This window comes from Echiichthys vipera, assembly GCF_963691815.1.
Source record: "Echiichthys vipera genome assembly, chromosome: 12".
In the NCBI taxonomy this organism is placed as follows: Eukaryota; Metazoa; Chordata; class Actinopteri; order Perciformes; family Trachinidae; genus Echiichthys; species Echiichthys vipera.
Window position 1 is genome coordinate 479,455 of NC_139837.1, and position 19,285 is coordinate 498,739.

The 19,285-nt window shown below is 48.3% G+C and overlaps 2 protein-coding genes across 2 annotated transcripts in view; both read right to left on the minus strand.

The window, feature by feature from the left end:
- The window catches only part of mgaa (MAX dimerization protein MGA a), a gene marked incomplete at its 3' end in the record, with an annotated part of 22,028 nt that extends 14,725 nt beyond the window's left edge, over positions 1 to 7,303 (minus strand). The window contains exons 1-3 of the mRNA XM_083924517.1: positions 7,194 to 7,303; positions 4,117 to 5,300; positions 241 to 2,041 (exon numbers count right to left, since the gene is read on the minus strand). Coding sequence (XP_083780643.1) covers positions 241 to 2,041; positions 4,117 to 5,300; positions 7,194 to 7,241 — 3,033 coding nt within the window. The 5' untranslated portion in view covers positions 7,242 to 7,303. The remainder of the gene's footprint in view (positions 1 to 240; positions 2,042 to 4,116; positions 5,301 to 7,193) is intronic.
- Positions 7,304 to 16,158: 8,855 nt separating this feature from the next.
- The window catches only part of tyro3 (TYRO3 protein tyrosine kinase), a 21,323-nt gene continuing 18,196 nt past the window's right edge, over positions 16,159 to 19,285 (minus strand). Inside the window, 1 exon segment of the mRNA XM_083924787.1 lies at positions 16,159 to 17,556. Coding sequence (XP_083780913.1) covers positions 17,088 to 17,556 — 469 coding nt within the window. The 3' untranslated portion in view covers positions 16,159 to 17,087.

Genomic DNA, 19,285 nt, shown 5'->3' on the forward strand with positions numbered 1-19,285 from the left:
TAGGACCCTGGGAACATAGGACCCTGGGAACATAGGACCCCAGGGAACATAGGACCCCAGGGAACATAGACCCCAGGGAACATAGGACCCTGGGAACATAGGACCCTGGGAACATAGACCCCAGGGAACATAGGACCCCGGGAACATAGGACCCCGGGAACATAGGACCCCGGGAACATAGGACCCCGGGAACATAGGACCCCGGGAACATAGGGACAAACCCCTTTACTTTAGCTTTACCTTTGATGTGAATGAGATAAATAGCTGCTCCTCCACTTCCTCCAGGCTGGGCTGCATAACGGTGTAGGCGGAGGCATCCGTCTGATGATCCATATCCGTCTTTGTCGGCTTTCGCTGACGGGACTTCTTCTTGCGCTTGCACGGTGTGTTTGCTGGGACTGGTTGCGCCTCCTGACAAGGCTCATGAGCATTTGCCTCTACTGGACTTGGAGAGGGGGAGGGAACCACCAATGCTTCCGTGTTTGTGAACTCCACCTCCATCCCCAGGTTACCATCAATGGAGAAAAAATGCACCAGGTCGGCGAGCGAAGGTGAGGGTGACAATCCGTCTCCACCTAACGAAGAAAAGGTTGGAGACAGGGGCAACTGGAGTGCAAGGGGGGAGAGTTCTGCAGGGAAGGGCAGCGACTGGTCGTTTTCTACAAATGATGGAGGGGGACTGTGGGGAGGAACGGACGAGGACGTGTCAGGAGTCTGGGACAACGGTGACGTAACAGATGCTAAAGGAAGCACCTGTGTTGTCGGCTGAAATGTTGGGAATGAAGTGTCAACATAAGGCTGAGGTGGAGGTAACACTGTATGCCATTTAAACACAGACGCAGAAGAGTCTTCACTGAGCTTTAACTCTTCAGAACATACTGCTTTGGGAGTTGGTTCAGAAGTAGTGGAGTCCAACTCTAGCGTTAAAGCGGTGGGCAGGGAAGGTAAAGGTTCTGGAGAACTCGCAGGGGACAAAGGGTCGAAGCTGAACGAGGAACACTCAGGGTCAGGGAGCAAAGACTCAAACGTCCTTATGGACGAGTCTGTAGGTAGTGTGGAAGACCCAGTGATGGGAGGCGTGTGTGGCGAGCTCGGGGCAGGTAACACTGTGTCCAGGGGTTGGGACAAAAAGTGAGCTTCAGAAGAGGTAGAGACAGTTGAGGACATGTTGGATATAGAAGTCTGAAAAGAACAAAAGGCTTGATCTGAGCTGGGTAACACTGGTGCACCATCTGGTAGTGCCGGCTCTGGATCTGGAGCAGAAGCCAAGAGATCATTCACTCCTAGTCCCTTTGGTTCTGTAGAGGCAACAGCATCTGGGCCTGAGGGACTGGGAGGCGTATGGATGGTTCCCATCGCTTGTCCCGTAATATTCAAAACATTTCCCTCTGGATGAAGATCTGCATCAGTGTGTCCGGAGGCCTGGTTGTCCGTAACGTCCTCCGAGGGACCAGGTGCTTTGCTCGGGTGATCCGAAGGCGCTGCAGCAGAATCCTGTGACTCTGACAGAACTTCAGATGGGGGTGCCGGGGGAGGGGAGTCCAGCTTGCTCTTGGCCGTTTTGGATTTTGTCGAATGCTGCTTCAGAAAAAGAGCGAGGGCTGGCAGAGGTAGAGGCCGTTTGTGCTGCTTTCCTTTCACCTCTGCTGGAGTTCCAGGCTTTGGTTGGTGGTCTGAGTCCACGGAGGCGTTCTGGGACTCTGCTGGAGCCGCGACGACGTTACTGATCTCACAGGAGTCCGTCCTGACATTAGCTTTGCAGTTCAATGAATTCAAAAGGTCCTTATCCTTCTTCACTTTCCTCTTTGTTGGGACTGTTGCACCTTTCTTTTCAGGTGACGTTCGACCGTACGTTTTCAACGATACGCCGTCCTTTTTGGAAACATCCTGTCCGTTGCTTCTCAAAGCGTTGGTTTTAGTGTTGGTTCTGTGAGGTGCGTTGTTATTGACGCTCAGCTGCTCCAGGTTGCATCTGTGCAGCGAAACGTGAGCCTCTCTTATAAGCTCAGAAAATAACTTCTGTGCTGGACGAGAATCGCTGCTGAGGGGAAAACAAAAGTGTTAGTTAGTGTCATTGAGCGTCATTTATGTCACGATATACAGCAGAACTGAATTATGACACGCTACAACACAACAGGTTATAAAACCAACCAATAAATGTTGACATTGATGATGTCTCAACTTAACTCCTACATCACAGCCAAGCTTTGTGCATCTGACTTGTGTTTTTATTGCCTCGGGAAACAGAAGCACAGGAGTTAGAGTTGTTCGCACTCAACTACGGTAAATCCTTTCAAACCCATTCAATATGAGAACTTTCAAACTGTCGGGACTGGAAAACGATGTGTGGAAAGGCACCGACATGGAAATAAAATAAAGGTTCGTCCACACGATGGAAAACAACCTTTTTCTCCTTCATTCTTAAAAAGTTTCCATCCACTCGGCGTCGACCCCTAAACGTGTGCGTCCACATGAAACCAGGTGCAGTGACTCCACATGCTGTAGTACCCATGCCAGGCCTGGAGGTGGCGCTGTAACTGCCACAGAAACACACCAACACCAGAGAAGAAGAGACGGGGAGACGCTGGGAGCCCCTTCACTCTGCAGTTAGTGTCCTCACTGAGCAGAGGGGGCTGCTGGGAGCCCCTTCACTCTGCAGTTAGTGTCCTCACTGAGCAGAGGGGGCTGCTGGGAGCCCCTTCACTCTGCAGTTAGTGTCCTCACTGAGCAGAGGGGGCTGCTGGGAGCCCCTTCACTCTGCAGTTAGTGTCCTCACTGAGCAGAGGGGGCTGCTGGGAGCCCCTTCACTCTGCAGTTAGTGTCCTCACTGAGCAGAGGGTGCTGCTGGGAGCCCCTTCACTCTGCAGTTAGTGTCCTCACTGAGCAGAGGGGGTTGCTGGGAGCCCCTTCACTCTGCAGTTAGTGTCCTCACTGAGCAGAGGGGGCTGCTGGGAGCCCCTTCACTCTGCAGTTAGTGTCCTCACTGAGCAGAGGGGGCTGCTGGGAGCCCCTTCACTCTGCAGTTAGTGTCCTCACTGAGCAGAGGGGGCTGCTGGGAGCCCCTTCACTCTGCAGTTAGTGTCCTCACTGAGCAGAGGGGGCTGCTGGGAGCCCCTTCACTCTGCAGTTAGTGTCCTCACTGAGCAGAGGGTGCTGCTGGGAGCCCCTTCACTCTGCAGTTAGTGTCCTCACTGAGCAGAGGGGGCTGCTGGGAGCCCCTTCACTCTGCAGTTAGTGTCCTCACTGAGCAGAGGGGGCTTCTGGGAGCCCCTTCACTCTGCAGTTAGTGTCCTCACTGAGCAGAGGGGGCTGCTGGGAGCCCCTTCACTCTGCAGTTAGTGTCCTCACTGAGCAGAGGGGGCTGCTGGGAGCCCCTTCCCCGTCCCAAAGCGCTCCCAGGCGCCACTTTCTCACTACATTTAGAGACTTTTCACAGCTTCTTAGAACTGGATTTAGAAACAGAGCCTAGAGCAGTTTAGCTCCTTATTCAGAGCATCAGGGAAAAGGGAGAAATCTGTGCTGGGCCTCATTCAGTCCCATGCATGTGGCTCAGAGTCCAGTTCAGTAAACAGTCTCTGGGTCCGTCTCTGTCCTCTCACGCAGCAGCACTGTTGTTATGTGACGCCGCGGGGTCAGAGGTCAGAGGTGGGGCCATGACGCCGTCCTTTAACAAAGTCTGAGCTTTCACCGTCAAGACCACAACGCCATGGGGGGCGTTTACAATCTGCACACTCTGGGACCCAGTTTCTAGTGAACCTGTTTCCAGGCTCCGCTAACGCCGGCTGCTGTGGATGGACAACTGAACCGGACTAAAGTTGTGCGGTTACAGCAAATGCGTCTCCGTGTGGACGGGCCCTTAGTAAGTGCAAAGTTGTATGTTATGGATAACTGCTGAGACCATCATCCAAACCCATGTGGAAGCAGAAACACACAGCTCTGATGGAGTAAAACATCTAAGACGTACGCAGCCACAGTCGATGAAGAGTAAAGAAATGCCACAGCTAACACGTTAACATCAGGGTATGAGGTGTAAGAATGAAGTAATGTTGCCATGGACATTTGGTGTAAAGAGTTTGAAGCACATGTCGTTTTTCATTGTCAGAGAGGAACTCTTACCTGGAACATTCTCCGGTGGCGTCTGAACGCCGCTGCTCTTCCTCTGTAGTGGCATTTCTCTGGAGGTCACCTGACCCTGAAGGCGTTGCATCCACTGCTTTGGAGCTTCTGGGTTTATGGTTTGCCAGCAAAGACTTCAAGCTCTTCTTCACAGGATGCTGCTCTTTGGTGGGTGCACCTCCATCTTTGCTCGACTCTTTGCCAGAGTTCAGTTTTAGCTTTAAACCCCACGAACTGGAGCCGTCCTCCTTCAGTCCTTTAGCAAAAGGGTTGTAGTCGACTTTGAGCTGGGAAAACCGGGAGTTCTGGTAAGAGGTGACCGCCATGAACTCAGTCTGGGGGAAGGTGAATGTGACAACACTGGGACCACTTAGCTTTATGTCTTTAGCAGCTTTGTCCGTCTGGACTATGTGCAGTCGTGGTAAGTAAGAGTGCATCGGGTGCAGGATGGTGTTCCCGTCTTGTCCCGACATGTTGTTTGTGAGCTTCAGTCTGTAAAAGGACACTGGACTCTGCATCCAGTGTTGTCCTGTTGACGGGGACTCTGGATGAGCGAATGGGGGACACTTGACATGACACTCTGCCTTCCCAGCAGCCTGCCAGCTCTTACCGCACCACTTGTAACGACTGGTGTCCAGAGGTTGAATGTCCATGATCAAAGAGTACTTCCTAGATGGCTGCAAGCCGGCGATGCGAAAGCGGCAGGAGGGGAACATCCTGCTGCCCTGTTGAGTCACAATCATCTCCGTTCTGCATCTGAAGAACTCGTTCCACATGCTGTTGTTGTCCAGCGTCACTTTGATGCCTCTGCAGATGCTGTCAGGCGACAGGTTGACGGACTGGGGGTTTGAACTGGCGGGACATTTCACAGCAGGAAGTCCATCAGAAGTCCTGAGGGGCTCCTTCGATGGGTACATGTTGGGTTCACTCATCATTTCAACCTCGTCCTTGGTTACACGGGTGCCTGCGTCCGTCCCAGCCTCGCTCGCCTCCCCTGGTTTAGGACTGACAGAGCGAGCGGGTGGACGGTCCGCAGCAGACGCCGCTGCAGGGGTGGTCGCCCCTTCCTGATGGAACACCATTCCTTTCTGCTTCTTCTTAGAAGCCATGAACGGGTCCCAGACATCTAAAGGGCAGGAGGGTCCTGCTTTTAACACCTCCGTACCACGGCCCAAGACAGCATCCTGGAAAACAGAAGGATGTGATGAAGACGGCAAGTGTCACATTATATTGTTAAGAGTCAAGTTGTCAACATTAATCAGTTGGTAAAAGCATCTGAGCTGTAAAGTTGGTTCTAGAATATTCAGAACCCTTGAAAGTAACGTGACTGTGTCTCCGGTCAGACGCCGTTCACTGGTTTTATATTTGAACCGCTCTGACGCAGTTTCTGGTCTTTTCCTGGAGCTTTTCCTGTTTGATCTGCACCGAAGGGGAATTCATTTACTCACTTAAAGTCTCTCTTAAAGGTAAATTTCATATTTGATGATTTCCGTGTCAGATTAGGGGGGTGCTAAAGCGTCCTCTAGGAACCTTAACGTGTGCTAAAGTGTTCTCTAGGAGACTAAACGTGTGCTAAAGTGTTCTCTAGGAGCATAAACGTGTGTTAAAGTGTCCTCTAGGAGACTAAACGTGTGTTAAAGTGTCCTTTAGGAGCATAAACATGTGTTAAAGTGTCCTCTAGGAGCATAAACGTGTGCTAAAGTGTCCTCTAGGAGCATAAACTTGTGGTATAGTGTCCTCTAGGAGCATAAACGTGTACTAAAGTGTCCTCTAGGAGCCTAAACCAGTGTTAAAGTGTCCTCTAGGAGCATAAACGTGTGCTAAAGTGTCCTCTAGGAGCATAAACGTGTATTAAAGTTCCCTCTAGGAGCATAAACGCGTGTTAAAGTTCCCTCTAGGAGCATAAACGTGTGTTAAAGTGTCCTCTAGGAGCATAAACGTGTGTTAAAGTGTCCTCTAGGAGCATAAACGTGTGCTAAAGTATCCTCTAGGAGCATAAACGTGTGTTAAAGTGTCCTCTAGGAGCATAAACGTGTGCTAAAGTGTCCTCTAGGAGCATAAACGTGTGTTAAAGTGTCCTCTAGGAGCATAAACGTGTGTTAAAGTGTCCTCTAGGAGCATAAACGTGTGCTAAAGTGTCCTCTAGGAGCATATTATGTGCTAAAGTGTCCTCTAGGAGCATAAACATGTGTTAAAGTGTCCTCTAGGAGCATAAACGTGTGTTAAAGTGTCCTCTAGGAGCATAAACGTGTGCTAAAGTGTCCTCTAGGAGCATATACGTGTGCTAAAGTGTCCTCTAGGAGCATAAACGTGTGCTAAAGTGTCCTCTAGGAGCATAAACGTGTGTTAAAGTGTCCTCTAGGAGCATATACGTGTGCTAAAGTGTCCTCTAGGAGCATAAACGTGTGCTAAAGTGTCCTCTAGGAGCATAAACGTGTGTTAAAGTGTCCTCTAGGAGCATAAACGTGTGCTAAAGTGTCCTCTAGGAGCATAAACGTGTGTTAAAGTGTCCTCTAGGAGCATAAACGTGTGTTAAAGTGTCCTCTAGGAGCATAAACGTGTGTTAAAGTGTCCTCTAGGAGCATAAACGTGTGCTAAAGTGTCCTCTAGGAGCATAAACGTGTGCTAAAGTGTCCTCACCAGTAGCGCGGACCAGCTAACCGTGCCCTATTTTTTCCTTTTCGCCCCTGCCCTTCTCAAATCTGATCACGCCACAACAGGTCAAACCGTCGTGTTGACCCATGACTGCTGCACACGCTGACTTTAGGACCATTGTCCCTGAATAACACGCTTCTCTGAGCGACGCGTTGACGTGTTCTTGCTGCGGCGGCATGCAAACTGAACCCAACCCAACATCTCATCTGTTAATGCAGAGTTAAGGACTGATCCTCCGGGAACATTCAGTGTTTCTGGTTGTTCTGAAGTGTGGACGCGTGCTCCAGAGTGGGCCCGGGCTGCGGCTAACAGCAGGCCTGATGCTGAGCCCCACCATGGCGTCCATTTTCCCCGTGAGCCTCCCGAGCCTGGTCCCTGCTCTGACCCGCTGCCATGTGCTTTGACGGCGGCACACGCTTTACCTGCTGCTGTGGCGCGAACGCTTCACTTATAGCGACGCTGTAAAACATTCAATCCGAGCGTTTCCGTCCGTGTCGCCGTGGTTCTGGAGCCCGTCGGCGGATTCATCCCGAGAACTGCGGGGGGAGGAAGAAGCGTGCACCGTGACGTCACCGCCCTGGCCGCGCACTGCGCAGACTCGGCCGCCATCTTAGATAACCGCCACCTGGTTCAAACACGGAGCTCGTCCCCCGGTGACGCCAACCGTCAAACCGGGGAACCGCCGCCGTCAGCGGGGCAGAGGAGCAGGAGAGCCGCGGGGAGAGGAGCGTCTGTTCGCGGGGTTACCTCCACCTGCTGTCGGACTGTTTACCGGGATATTTAAGCGCGTGGAGGACGGGCGCCATGACACCTTCACGCACACGGACGGGTGTCAGACCGGGCCGGGTGCGTTCACGGTCCTCCGCAGTCTGGCGTTAATTAGAGTCTTTTTCAGGTCTGGATGAGTTTGGGAAAAAGGGAAAATACGGAAAAATGTTCGTGTTGTTTCAGGATTATTATTTAAAAGAAATTATATTATTATAAACAAATCAAAACAAGCTTCACTAACGCAACGTTACCATTCACGGTGCGACTGCAGTTCTCATTTACTGCATTTTTCCACACGTGAAGTCTACATTTATTTTTTATTTGTTTAATTAGGAATTATTACTTTTCCATTTAGGGCTTATTCTTTATCGTTATTTTTTAGATTTATTATTTTATTCGTGATTTATTTTTATTCATCATTATTTAGTGTATTTCCAGTGTTTACTCCACCCAGAGCCAGTGAAGCACAGACTTAGTTCCTGGTTAATCTCCCGTACCGACTGAACTACACTCAGAACTTAACGTTCGTCTTAAACGTTTGAGTTTAAATCTATTTATTAACATAATAAGCAGCTAACAGTTGTTATTTAATGTTTAATATTAACAGATATATTAATATTAAGTCTGTAAACTGAAGGAGTCCTGATGCGGAGCTGACGGAAGAGTCCAACTCGTGACCGGTGGGTTTTTATTTACCGTTAACGGTGAGATTTAAAAACGGAACACGGCTGAACCGAACACGAAGACACGTTTAACCTTTTGTGTCATTATTACTGAAGTTATGAACATTAATAATCCCGAGTTTAGAGCGTAACTGTCGGCGACGTCCCCCCAGAATAATGGACTCGCTCATTGAGACGTGTTTAAAAAGGGCTCCTGCAGCAGGCGCCATGTTGTTTCCACCGAGGGAAGAAGAACCGCACCGAGAGGCGGGAAAGACGGCGCTATTACTCACTTTACTCCTGATAATAACGATATTTAATAATATTTAATATACAAACATGGACCCACGGAGGAGTGTGACCCGTCTGAATGGTGATAAATGATGGAGGGAGGGCGGCAGAGACACTGCGTGGATTCCCGCCTGTTACGAACAAAGAGCGGCCGCCATGTTGGATCTGCTGGCTGGAGTTTAGCGACCCGACGGTGGTTTTGAGGCCGACGGGCAGGCACCGACCCCCGGGTTCATCCACGCGAGTCACTGGGCTGATTATCAGCGGTGGAAGGATCCGAGCTTTTACTGCATTAAAGTATTATTCTGTGTTTAAATGCTTTCAACATGTTACTGAAGTAAACACAAAATAAGCTAAATGTTCTCATTATTAAGAATATAATATAATTAAAGATGGATGAATGTAAATATCACTTTAATGGCTCAGCTGATGAAAGTGGGGATAATTTAATTAACTTTATTCTGCTGTGAGTTTCATCTGTAACTGTGATTCCATTAGATTATAATAGTTTAATCTAAAAAGTCACTGCAGTTACAAAATAAATGTAGTGAAGAAGTAAAAAGTCATTTAAAATTTGACCTAAGAACAATTAATTAATGTGCTTTTTTACTTTCCACATCTTTCAAACTCAGGATTTATTGAACAATTTAAATGTGCAAAAATACAAAGTGTGCAATGACTCGGTGATTTACTGAATAAAAAACAAACAAAAATAAACATTTCAAACAGATTTCAGGGGAAACGGTTTCACAAAGACTCAGGTTTCACTTTTTTGTCCGTGAATAAAGAAAAACCAGCGTTCACCAGGTGTTCAAACGCATTTCTTTGGTTTAACCTTTTAACAGAGGAGCAAATAAAGTTTGACACATGAAGAAAGTGAAAGACTCGAGCCATAAATACTGATGTTTATAATCAGATTTATCTAAAATAAGCTGCATCACGTTCGACTGTCGCGAGTATACGGCGCACGTGCTGCTGCCGCTACCGTGTCGCCATGTTTCCACCGTGTTCGGTTTGAACGCAGACGGTTAACGGTGCTTCCATTTACCTGGGAACGACCTCACACCTGAGCTCTCAGCGCTTCAGCTACAAATGTGGAAAAAGTAGCTAACCGCTAGCGGACGCTTGCTAAAGCTAACTGATTACCGGTTTAACCATCGGTTTAAAAAAGGTTCAGGAAATGTGTAATTAGTGCATCAATAAACCAGAGTCTGCTATTTATACTCGTCTCCACAGAAACGGGTCACAGGAAACACATCAGGCTACAATTAGCCGCTGTTAGCACACATTAGCATGTTGGCATGGAGCTAAACGTGTGTTAAAGTGTCCTCTAGGAGACTAAACGTGTGTTAAAGTGTCCTCTAGGAGCATAAACGTGTGTTAAAGTGTCCTCTAGGAGCCTAAACGTGTGTTAAAGTGTCCTCTAGGAGCTAAACGTGTGCTAAAGTGTCCTCTAGGAGCATAAACGTGTGCTAAAGTGTCCTCTAGGAGCATAAACGTGTGCTAAAGTGTCCTCTAGGAGCATAAACGTGTGTTAAAGTGTCCTCTAGGAGACTAAACGTGTGTTAAAGTGTCCTCTAGGAGCACAAACGTGTGCTAAAGTGTCCTCTAGGAGCATAAACGTGTGCTAAAGTGTCCTCTAGGAACATAAATGTGTGCTAAAGTGTCCTCTAGGAGCATAAACGTGTGCTTAAGTGTCCTCTAGGAGCATAAACGTGTGCTAAAGTGTCCTCTAGGAGCATAAACGTGTGCTTAAGTGTCCTCTAGGAGCATAAACGTGTGCTTAAGTGTCCTCTAGGAGCATAAACGTGTGTTAAAGTGTCCTCTAGGAGCATAAACGTGTGTTAGTGTCCTCTAGGAGACTAAACGTGTGCTAAAGTGTCCTCTAGGAGCATAAACGTGTGTTAAAGTGTCCTCTAGGAGCATAAACGTGTGTTAAAGTGTCCTCTAGGAGACTAAACGTGTGTTAAAGTGTCCTCTAGGAGCATAAACGTGTGTTAAAGTGTCCTCTAGGAGCATAAACGTGTGTTAAAGTGTCCTCTAGGAGCTAAACGTGTGCTAAAGTGTAGGAGCATAAACGTGTGCTAAAGTGTCCTCTAGGAGCATAAACGTGTGCTAAAGTGTCCTCTAGGAGCATAAACGTGTGTTAAAGTGTCCTCTAGGAGCACAAACGTGTGTTAAAGTGTCCTCTAGGAGCATAAACGTGTGCTAAAGTGTCCTCTAGGAGCACAAACGTGTTAAAGTGTCCTCTAGGAGCATAAACATGTGTTAAAGTGTCCTCTAGGAGACTAAACGTGTGCTAAAGTGTCCTCTAGGAGCACAAACGTGTGCTAAAGTGTCCTCTAGGAGCATAAACGTGTGCTAAAGTGTCCTCTAGGAGCATAAACATGTGCTAAAGTGTCCTCTAGGAGCATAAACATGTGCTAAAGTGTCCTCTAGGAGCATAAACGTGTGTTAAAGTGTCCTCTAGGAGCACAAACGTGTGTTAAAGTGTCCTCTAGGAGCATAAACGTGTGCTAAAGTGTCCTCTAGGAGCACAAACGTGTGTTAAAGTGTCCTCTAGGAGCATAAACATGTGTTAAAGTGTCCTCTAGGAGACTAAACGTGTGCTAAAGTGTCCTCTAGGAGCATAAACGTGTGTTAAAGTGTCCTCTAGGAGACTAAACGTGTGTTAAAGTGTCCTCTAGGAGACTAAACGTGTGTTAAAGTGTCCTCTAGGAGACTAAACGTGTGTTAAAGTGTCCTCTAGGAGACTAAACATGTGTTAAAGTGTCCTCTAGGAGCATAAACGTGTGCTAAAGTGTCCTCTAGGAGCATAAACATGTGTTAAAGTGTCCTCTAGGAGACTAAACGTGTGTTAAAGTGTCCTCTAGGAGACTAAACGTGTGTTAAAGTGTCCTCTAGGAGACTAAACGTGTGTTAAAGTGTCCTCTAGGAGACTAAACGTGTGTTAAAGTGTCCTGTAGGAGCCTAAAGTTGTTTTTGGTGTGTGGATAAAGAAGCTAACCGCTAACAGAGCTGATTACCGTTTTAACCGTCGGTTTAAAAAATGTTGATAAAATTAATAATGAGTGCTTCAATAATCCTGAGGCTGCTGTTTAAAACCTTCTTTACAGAAACGAGTCTCTGATAAAACATAAATAAATAATAACACCGGCTGAAACCACCATGCTACGGTTAGCATGTTAGCACGGCTGGCTCTATGGTTCACACACACACGATAAATGACATCATTTCCATATTTAACAACACAGTAAACGCTGACGACGGTGACATAAAAGTGTAAATTAAAGGTTTATCACAAGAGCGTCTTTATGGTTATGACCACGGCGGCCATCTTTGAACGTTCACGCAGGAAGTTCTTCCTGGGAGCTGGACGGAGCCGTTAGCTCCCGGGCTAACACGCTAACAGAAGCGTCCTCGTGTGTGACGGTTTAAATCTAAATATCATAAAAATATAATTATTATAATAATATAATTAAAGATGTGACTCATGAAACTACAGATGGATTTAATCTGAAACAGTTTCACTGATCAGTGACTTTAAACACGACCTTTGACCTTTGGACTGAAGACGTGACACCAGGGGACTGAGGAGGACCAGGGGACTGAGGAGGACCAGGGGACTGAGGAGGGACCAGGGGACTGAGGAGGGACCAGGGGACTGAGGGGGACCAGGGGACTGAGGGGGGACCAGGGGACTGAGGAGGGACCAGGGGACTGAGGGGGACCAGGGGACTGAGGAGGGACCAGGGGACTGAGGGGGGACCAGGGGACTGAGGGGGACCAGGGGACTGAGGAGGGACCAGGGGACTGAGGGGGGACCAGGGGACTGAGGAGGGACCAGGGGACTGAGGGGGACCAGGGGACTGAGGGGGACCAGGGGACTGAGGGGGGACCAGGGGACTGAGGAGGGACCAGGGGACTGAGGGGGACCAGGGGACTGAGGGGGGACCAGGGGACTGAGGGGGACCAGGGGACTGAGGGGGGACCAGGGGACTGAGGAGGGACCAGGGGACTGAGGGGGACCAGGGGACTGAGGGGGGACCAGGGGACTGAGGAGGGACCAGGGGACTGAGGGGGACCAGGGGACTGAGGGGGACCAGGGGACTGAGGAGGGACCAGGGGAGACCAGGGGACTGAGGGGGGACCAGGGGAGACCAGGGGACTGAGGGGGGACCAGGGGACTGAAGAGACCAGGGGACTGAGGAGGACCAGGGGACTGAGGAGGGACCAGGGGACTGAGGGGGGACCAGGGGACTGAGGGAGGACCAGGGGACTGAGGAGGGACCAGGGGACTGAGGAGGGACCAGGGGACTGAGGAGGGACCAGGGGACTGAGGGGGACCAGGGGACCAGGGGAGACCAGGGGACTGAGGGGGGACCAGGGGAGACCAGGGGACTGAGGGGGGACCAGGGGACTGAAGAGACCAGGGGACTGAGGAGGACCAGGGGACTGAGGGGGGACCAGGGGACTGAGGGAGGACCAGGGGACTGAGGAGGGACCAGGGGACTGAGGGGGGACCAGGGGACTGAGGGGGGACCAGGGGACTGAGGAGGGACCAGGGGACTGAGGGGGGACCAGGGGACTGAGGGGGGACCAGGGGACTGAGGGAGGACCAGGGGACTGAGGGGGGACTGAGGAGGACCAGGGGACTGAGGGAGGACCAGGGGACTGAGGAGGGACCAGGGGAGACCAGGGGACTGAGGGGGGACCAGGGGAGACCAGGGGACTGAGGGGGGACCAGGGGACTGAAGAGACCAGGGGACTGAGGGAGGACCAGGGGACTGAGGAGGGACCAGGGGACTGAGGAGGGACCAGGGGACTGAGGGGGGACCAGGGGACTGAGGAGGGACCAGGGGACTGAGGGGGGACCAGGGGACTGAGGGGGGACCAGGGGACTGAGGGAGGACCAGGGGACTGAGGGGGGACTGAGGAGGACCAGGGGACTGAGGGGGGACCAGGGGACTGAGGAGGGACCAGGGGACTGAGGGGGGACCAGGGGACTGAGGGGGGACCAGGGGACTGAGGGAGGACCAGGGGACTGAGGGGGGACTGAGGAGGACCAGGGGACTGAGGGAGGACCAGGGGACTGAGGGGGGACCAGGGGACTGAGGGGGGACCAGGGGACTGAGGAGGGACCAGGGGACTGAGGAGGGACCAGGGGACTGAGGGGGGACCAGGGGACTGAGGAGGACCAGGGGACTGAGGGGGGACCAGGGGACTGAGGAGGGACCAGGGGACTGAGGAGGACCAGGGGACTGAGGAGAGACCAGGGGACTGAAGAGGGACCAGGGGACTGAAGAGGGACCAGGGGACTGAGGAGGGACCAGGGGACTGAGGAGGGACCAGGGGACTGAGGGAGGACCAGGGACTATTTTACCAAATTAAAATAAAGAACAGAAATAAAATAAAGTAAAAATATTAAACCATTTTAAACAAAGGGAAAAACTCTGTTTGGGTCCACTTCCTGTTTCCTGATCTGCTTCCTGTTTCCTGATCTGCTTCCTGTTTTCCTGATCTACTTCCTGTTCTGTGTCCTGATCTGTTTCCTGTTCAGCAGCATGAATAAAAAAAAAGCCTGTGACAATAAAAACTTTATTTAAAGTTTTAGACTTTTTACAAAAAAGCTTCAGACACAAGTTACATGTTACACACACACACACACACAGGACAGTGTTACACACACACACACACACGACAGTGTTACACACACACACACACAGGACAGTGTCTCACACACACACACACAGGACAGAGTTACACACACACACAACAGTGTCACACACACACACACGACAGTGTTACACACACACACACACACAGGACAGTGTCACACACACACACACACTTCCTGTTCACAGATATTAAAGTTATTAAAACCTGTTTTTCTTTAAAGGCTGAATCTGCAGAAACTTTAGTAAAACTCTCTTTAGTCTGAATGAATATTGTAAATGTTTGACTTCCTGTCCCGTTGTGTTTCCATGGCAGCAGCCAATAGCGTTAGGGTGCTGGTTGCCAGGGTTGTCTGTTGTTGGGTGCAGCTACTGTAGGCTGGTTGCCAGGGTTGTCTGTTGTTGGGTGCAGCCACTGTAGGCTGGTTGCCAGGGTTGCCTGTTGTTGGGTGCAGCTACTGTAGGCTGGCACTGGGTGAAATGGAGTTAGCCGATCCTGCAGCTGCTTGGGAGCCTCAGTGAAGGGGGCGTTCTTTGTCCCAGCAGCTGAGTGAGCGGAGACGGGCAACAACCAGAGTCACATTAGGCCGAGCATTCACTCCATGGACTGAGAGAAAGGAGAGGAACGCCATTCAAACGCACGCCCACATGGCTACGCTGCTCCTGGATGCTAACATCACTTTCATCTGCACTTAGCTGCAACGGCTAACGCTAACGGCTAACGCTAACTGTCAGTCAAACTCCTCTAATCCTTGTTTTGATGCTGTGGTTTTCTGGAGGGGACGGGTTCAAACAGGCTCAAACAGACTCCGCTCTCCTGGAGCTACTGGGCCGGGTCTGACCAACCTGGCAACCCCACTGCTGGACTTATACTTTGTTGTTGGGACGACGATCTTGAGACTCTAGATGGAGTTCATTCTACAGATTCAACCTTTAATGAAAGTGTTAGAGTGGAAACAGCAGTCGGCCGGACGAGCCCCCACTCGACTGTTTATTCAACATGATTCAGTGGAATGCACAAAATAAACCTTCAAAATAAAAGCTTTAAAACTACAACAACACAAATATTGCACATGGAAACAAACAAAAGGGTTAAAAATGAAACGTTTATGAACTCAAACCGTTAAAAATATGAATTAAAACGTTTTTAAACCATGGAAACAGTTTCTTTCCTGTAGTTATTCATTATTTCATCTTCATGTATCAGAGATGTTTGTTTAGTTTATTATAAAATGTCTCAACGTGTGTGTGTGTGTGTGTGTGTCTCTGTGTGTGTGTGTGTGTGTGTGTGTGTCTCTGTGTGTGTGTGTGTGTGTGTGTGTGTGTGTGTCTGTGTCTGTGTGTGTGTGTCTGTGTGTGTGTGTGTGTCTGTGTGTGTGTGTGTGTGTGTGTCTGTGTCTGTGTGTGTGTGTCTGTGTGTGTGTGTGTGTCTGTGTGTGTGTGTGTGTCTGTGAGTGTGTGTGTCTGTGTGTCTGTGTGTGTGTGTGTCTGTCTGTGTGCGTGTGTGTGTCTCTCTCTGTGTGTGTGTGTGTGTGCGTGTGTGTGTGTGTGTGTCTGTCTGTGTGCGTGTGTGTGTCTCTCTCTCTGTGTGTGTGTGTGTGTGTGTGTGTGTGCGTGTGTGTGTGTGAAAATCAGAGATTTCAGGTTCAGACGCTGAAAAACAACTTTTTTTCTGACGGAAACTTGAATAAAAAGTCTCGTTTGAGGATTTAATTTTAATATTTAACGTTATTAAAGATCGTTTTTATTAAAGTTATGAACGTGAAAATGATTTAAACAGTTTCAGGACGAGCAGCAACGTGAACGTGAGGTTTGTTTAGTGTCAGTGTTCGACTTCACCTGCAAACAACAGCATCAACATTATTATTATTATTAATATTAAACATTATTAAACATTATTACTAAACATTATCATCCTCCTGTAGCGAGCGGAGCAGCTGCTGCAGATTCCTGTTCGACATGAATATAAATATGAACGTTTGTCTGGAGGCGACAGGAAGTTTCAGTTCACGCCTGAAAAACTTCACATTTATGGATTTTTATCAAAAACAACAGAAAAGTTTCAAGTTTCTCTCAAACAGGAAGTTTGAGTTCTGCTGCTCTGAGAGCTTTTATTGTGAAGGGCCAAAGGAAACGGCGTCGCGTCGACACCAGAAATGAAGAGGACCGAAGGAAACGCGTGAAAACGTTAAAACGGTTTTTTGATTCAAACGAGTTTGAATCATTGATTTGAATCCTTTTGTTTCTTGAATTATTTCATTATTTTGAAATTTTAACTCTTTATTTTCAGATATTAAATCTTTATAAACAGAAAGTTTCTCATTGTAAAGGTTTAGTTTTTCAAAATAAAGGCTTAAATTTCAAAATTAAGGATTAAATTTCAAAATAAAGGCCTAAATTTCAAAATAAAGGCTTAGTTTTTCAAAATAAAGGCCTAAATTTCAAAATAAAGGCTTAGTTCTGCAAAATAAAGGCTTAGTTTTTCAAAATAAAGGCTTAAATTTCAAAATTAAGGCCTATTTCTTCAAAATAAAGGCTTAAATTTCAAAATAAAGGCTAAGATTTTCAAAAGGAACGAGAAGATTTTAAGACACAGACGCTTCAAAACATTATTCCTAACTTCCTGTGTGTGTGTGTGTGTGTGTGTGTCTCTGTGTGTGTGTGTGTCTCTGTGTGTGTGTGTGTGTGTGTGTGTGTGTGTGTGTGTGTGTGTGGTGGCATGAATGAGAGATGCTAACAGTTTGCCCTGCTGCCAGTCTTTGTGCTAAGCTAGGCTAACGGCTAACGTAGTGAGCTGAGGTTAGTATCGTTCTCCGGCGCCTGATTGGTCGACAGGTTGGTGCCGGCTCCGCCCGCCAACGGCTGCTCGCCGCGGCGGAGCGAGCGTCGCCGTGTGGAGGAGGAGCAGCGCTGTGATTGGTCAGACGTTAATGACGACATCGTCCTCCTCGTCTCTGACCTCTTCCTGTACCGTGTCCCCCCTCCTCCTGGCTCCTCCCCCCTCCTCCCCCTCGTCCTCGGGGGCGGGGCCACAGGGCCCGATGATGTACCTGTAGTCTCCTCCGATGGCGAGCGCCGCCCCTGAGCCGACCATCAGCCAGTCCTTCTCCTCGTCCTCCGCCCGCCGCTGCCACGGGACGCTCCAGCTGGCGGTCGCCTCCGTCGTCCCCTCCCCCTGCTCCGGCCCCGGGGCTCTCACCGCCGCCGCTCCCACGCCGCCCGCCTCGCCCTCGCCCTCGCCGCCCTCCAGGTTGACGTAGAGCAGCGGCTCCTTCAGCGGGGGGGCGGGCGACAGACTCAGCAGCAGCGCCTCCAGCTGCAGCAGCAGGCGCCCGAAACTGGGACGACACTTCGGGACGGGACTCCAGCAGCTGTGCATGATGTCATAACTGCAGAAGAAGAAGAAATGATGTCATAACTGCAGAAGAAGAAGAAATGATGTCATAACTGCAGAAGAAGAAGAAGAAATGATGTCAGAACTGCAGAAGAAGAAGAAGAAATGATGTCATAACTGCAGAAGAAGAAGAAATGATGTCAGAACTGAAGAAGAAGAAGAAATGATGTCAGAACTGCAGAAGAAGAAGAAATGATGTCAGAACTGCAGAAGAAGAAGAAGAAATGATGTCATAACTGCAGAAGAAGAAGAAATGATGTCAGAACTGAAGAAGAAGAAGAAATGATGTCATAACTGCAGAAGAAGAAGAAATGATGTCAGAACTGAAGAAGAAGAAGAAATGATGTCAGAACTGCAGAAGAAGAAGAAATGATGTCAGAACTGCAGAAGAAGAAGAAGAAATGATGTCAGAACTGAAGAAGAAGAAGAAGAAATGATTTCAGAACTGCAGAAGAAGAAGAAATGATGTCAGAACTGAAGAAGAAGAAGAAATGATGTCAGAACTGTAGAAGAAGAAGAAATGATGTCAGAACTGCAGAAGAAGAAGAAATGATGTCAGAACTGCAGAAGAAGAAGAAGAAATGATGTCAGAACTGCAGAAGAAGAAGAAGAAATGATGTCAGAACTGCAGAAGAAGAAGAAATGATGTCATAACTGCAGAAGAAGAAGAAGAAATGATGTCAGAACTGCAGAAGAAGAAGAAATGATGTCAGAACTGCAGAAGAAGAAGAAATGATGTCAGAACTGCAGAAGAAGAAGAAGAAATGATGTCAGAACTGAAGAAGAAGAAGAAATGATGTCAGAACTGCAGAAGAAGAAGAAATGATGTCAGAACTGAAGAAGAAGAAGAAATGATGTCAGAACTGTAGAAGAAGAAGAAGAAATGATGTCATAACTGAAGAAGAAGAAGAAATGATGTCAAAACTGCAGAAGAAGAAGAAGAAATGATGTCAGAACTGCAGAAGAAGAAGAAATGATGTCAGAACTGCAGAAGAAGAAGAAGAAATGATGTCATAACTGCAGAAGAAGAAGAAGAAATGATGTCAGAACTGCAGAAGAAGAAGAAGAAATGATGTCATAACTGCAGAAGAAGAAGAAGAAATGATGTCAGAACTGCAGAAGAAGAAGAAGAAATGATGTCAGAACTGCAGAAGAAGAAGAAATGATGTCAGAACTGCAGAAGAAGAAGAAGAAATGATGTCATAACTGCAGAAGAAGAAGAAATGATGTCAGAACTGCAGAAGAAGAAGAAATGATGTCAGAACTGCAGAAGAAGAAGAAGAAATGATGTCATAACTGCAGAAGAAGAAGAAATGATGTCAGAACTGCAGAAGAAGAAGAAGAAATGATGTCATAACTGCAGAAGAAGAAGAAGAAATGATGTCATAGCTGCAGAAGAAGAAGAAGAAATGATGTCAGAACTGCAGAAGAAGAAGAAATGATGTCATAACTGCAGAAGAAGAAGAAGAAATGATGTCAGAACTGCAGAAGAAGAAGAAGAAATGATGTCATAACTGCAGAAGAAGAAGAAATGATGTCAGAACTGCAGAAGAAGAAGAAATGATGTCATAACTGCAGAAGAAGAAGAAGAAATGATGTCAGAACTGCAGAAGAAGAAGAAGAAATGATGTCAGAACTGCAGAAGAAGAAGAAGAAATGATGTCATAACTGCAGAAGAAGAAGAAGAAATGATGTCAGAACTGCAGAAGAAGAAGAAATGATGT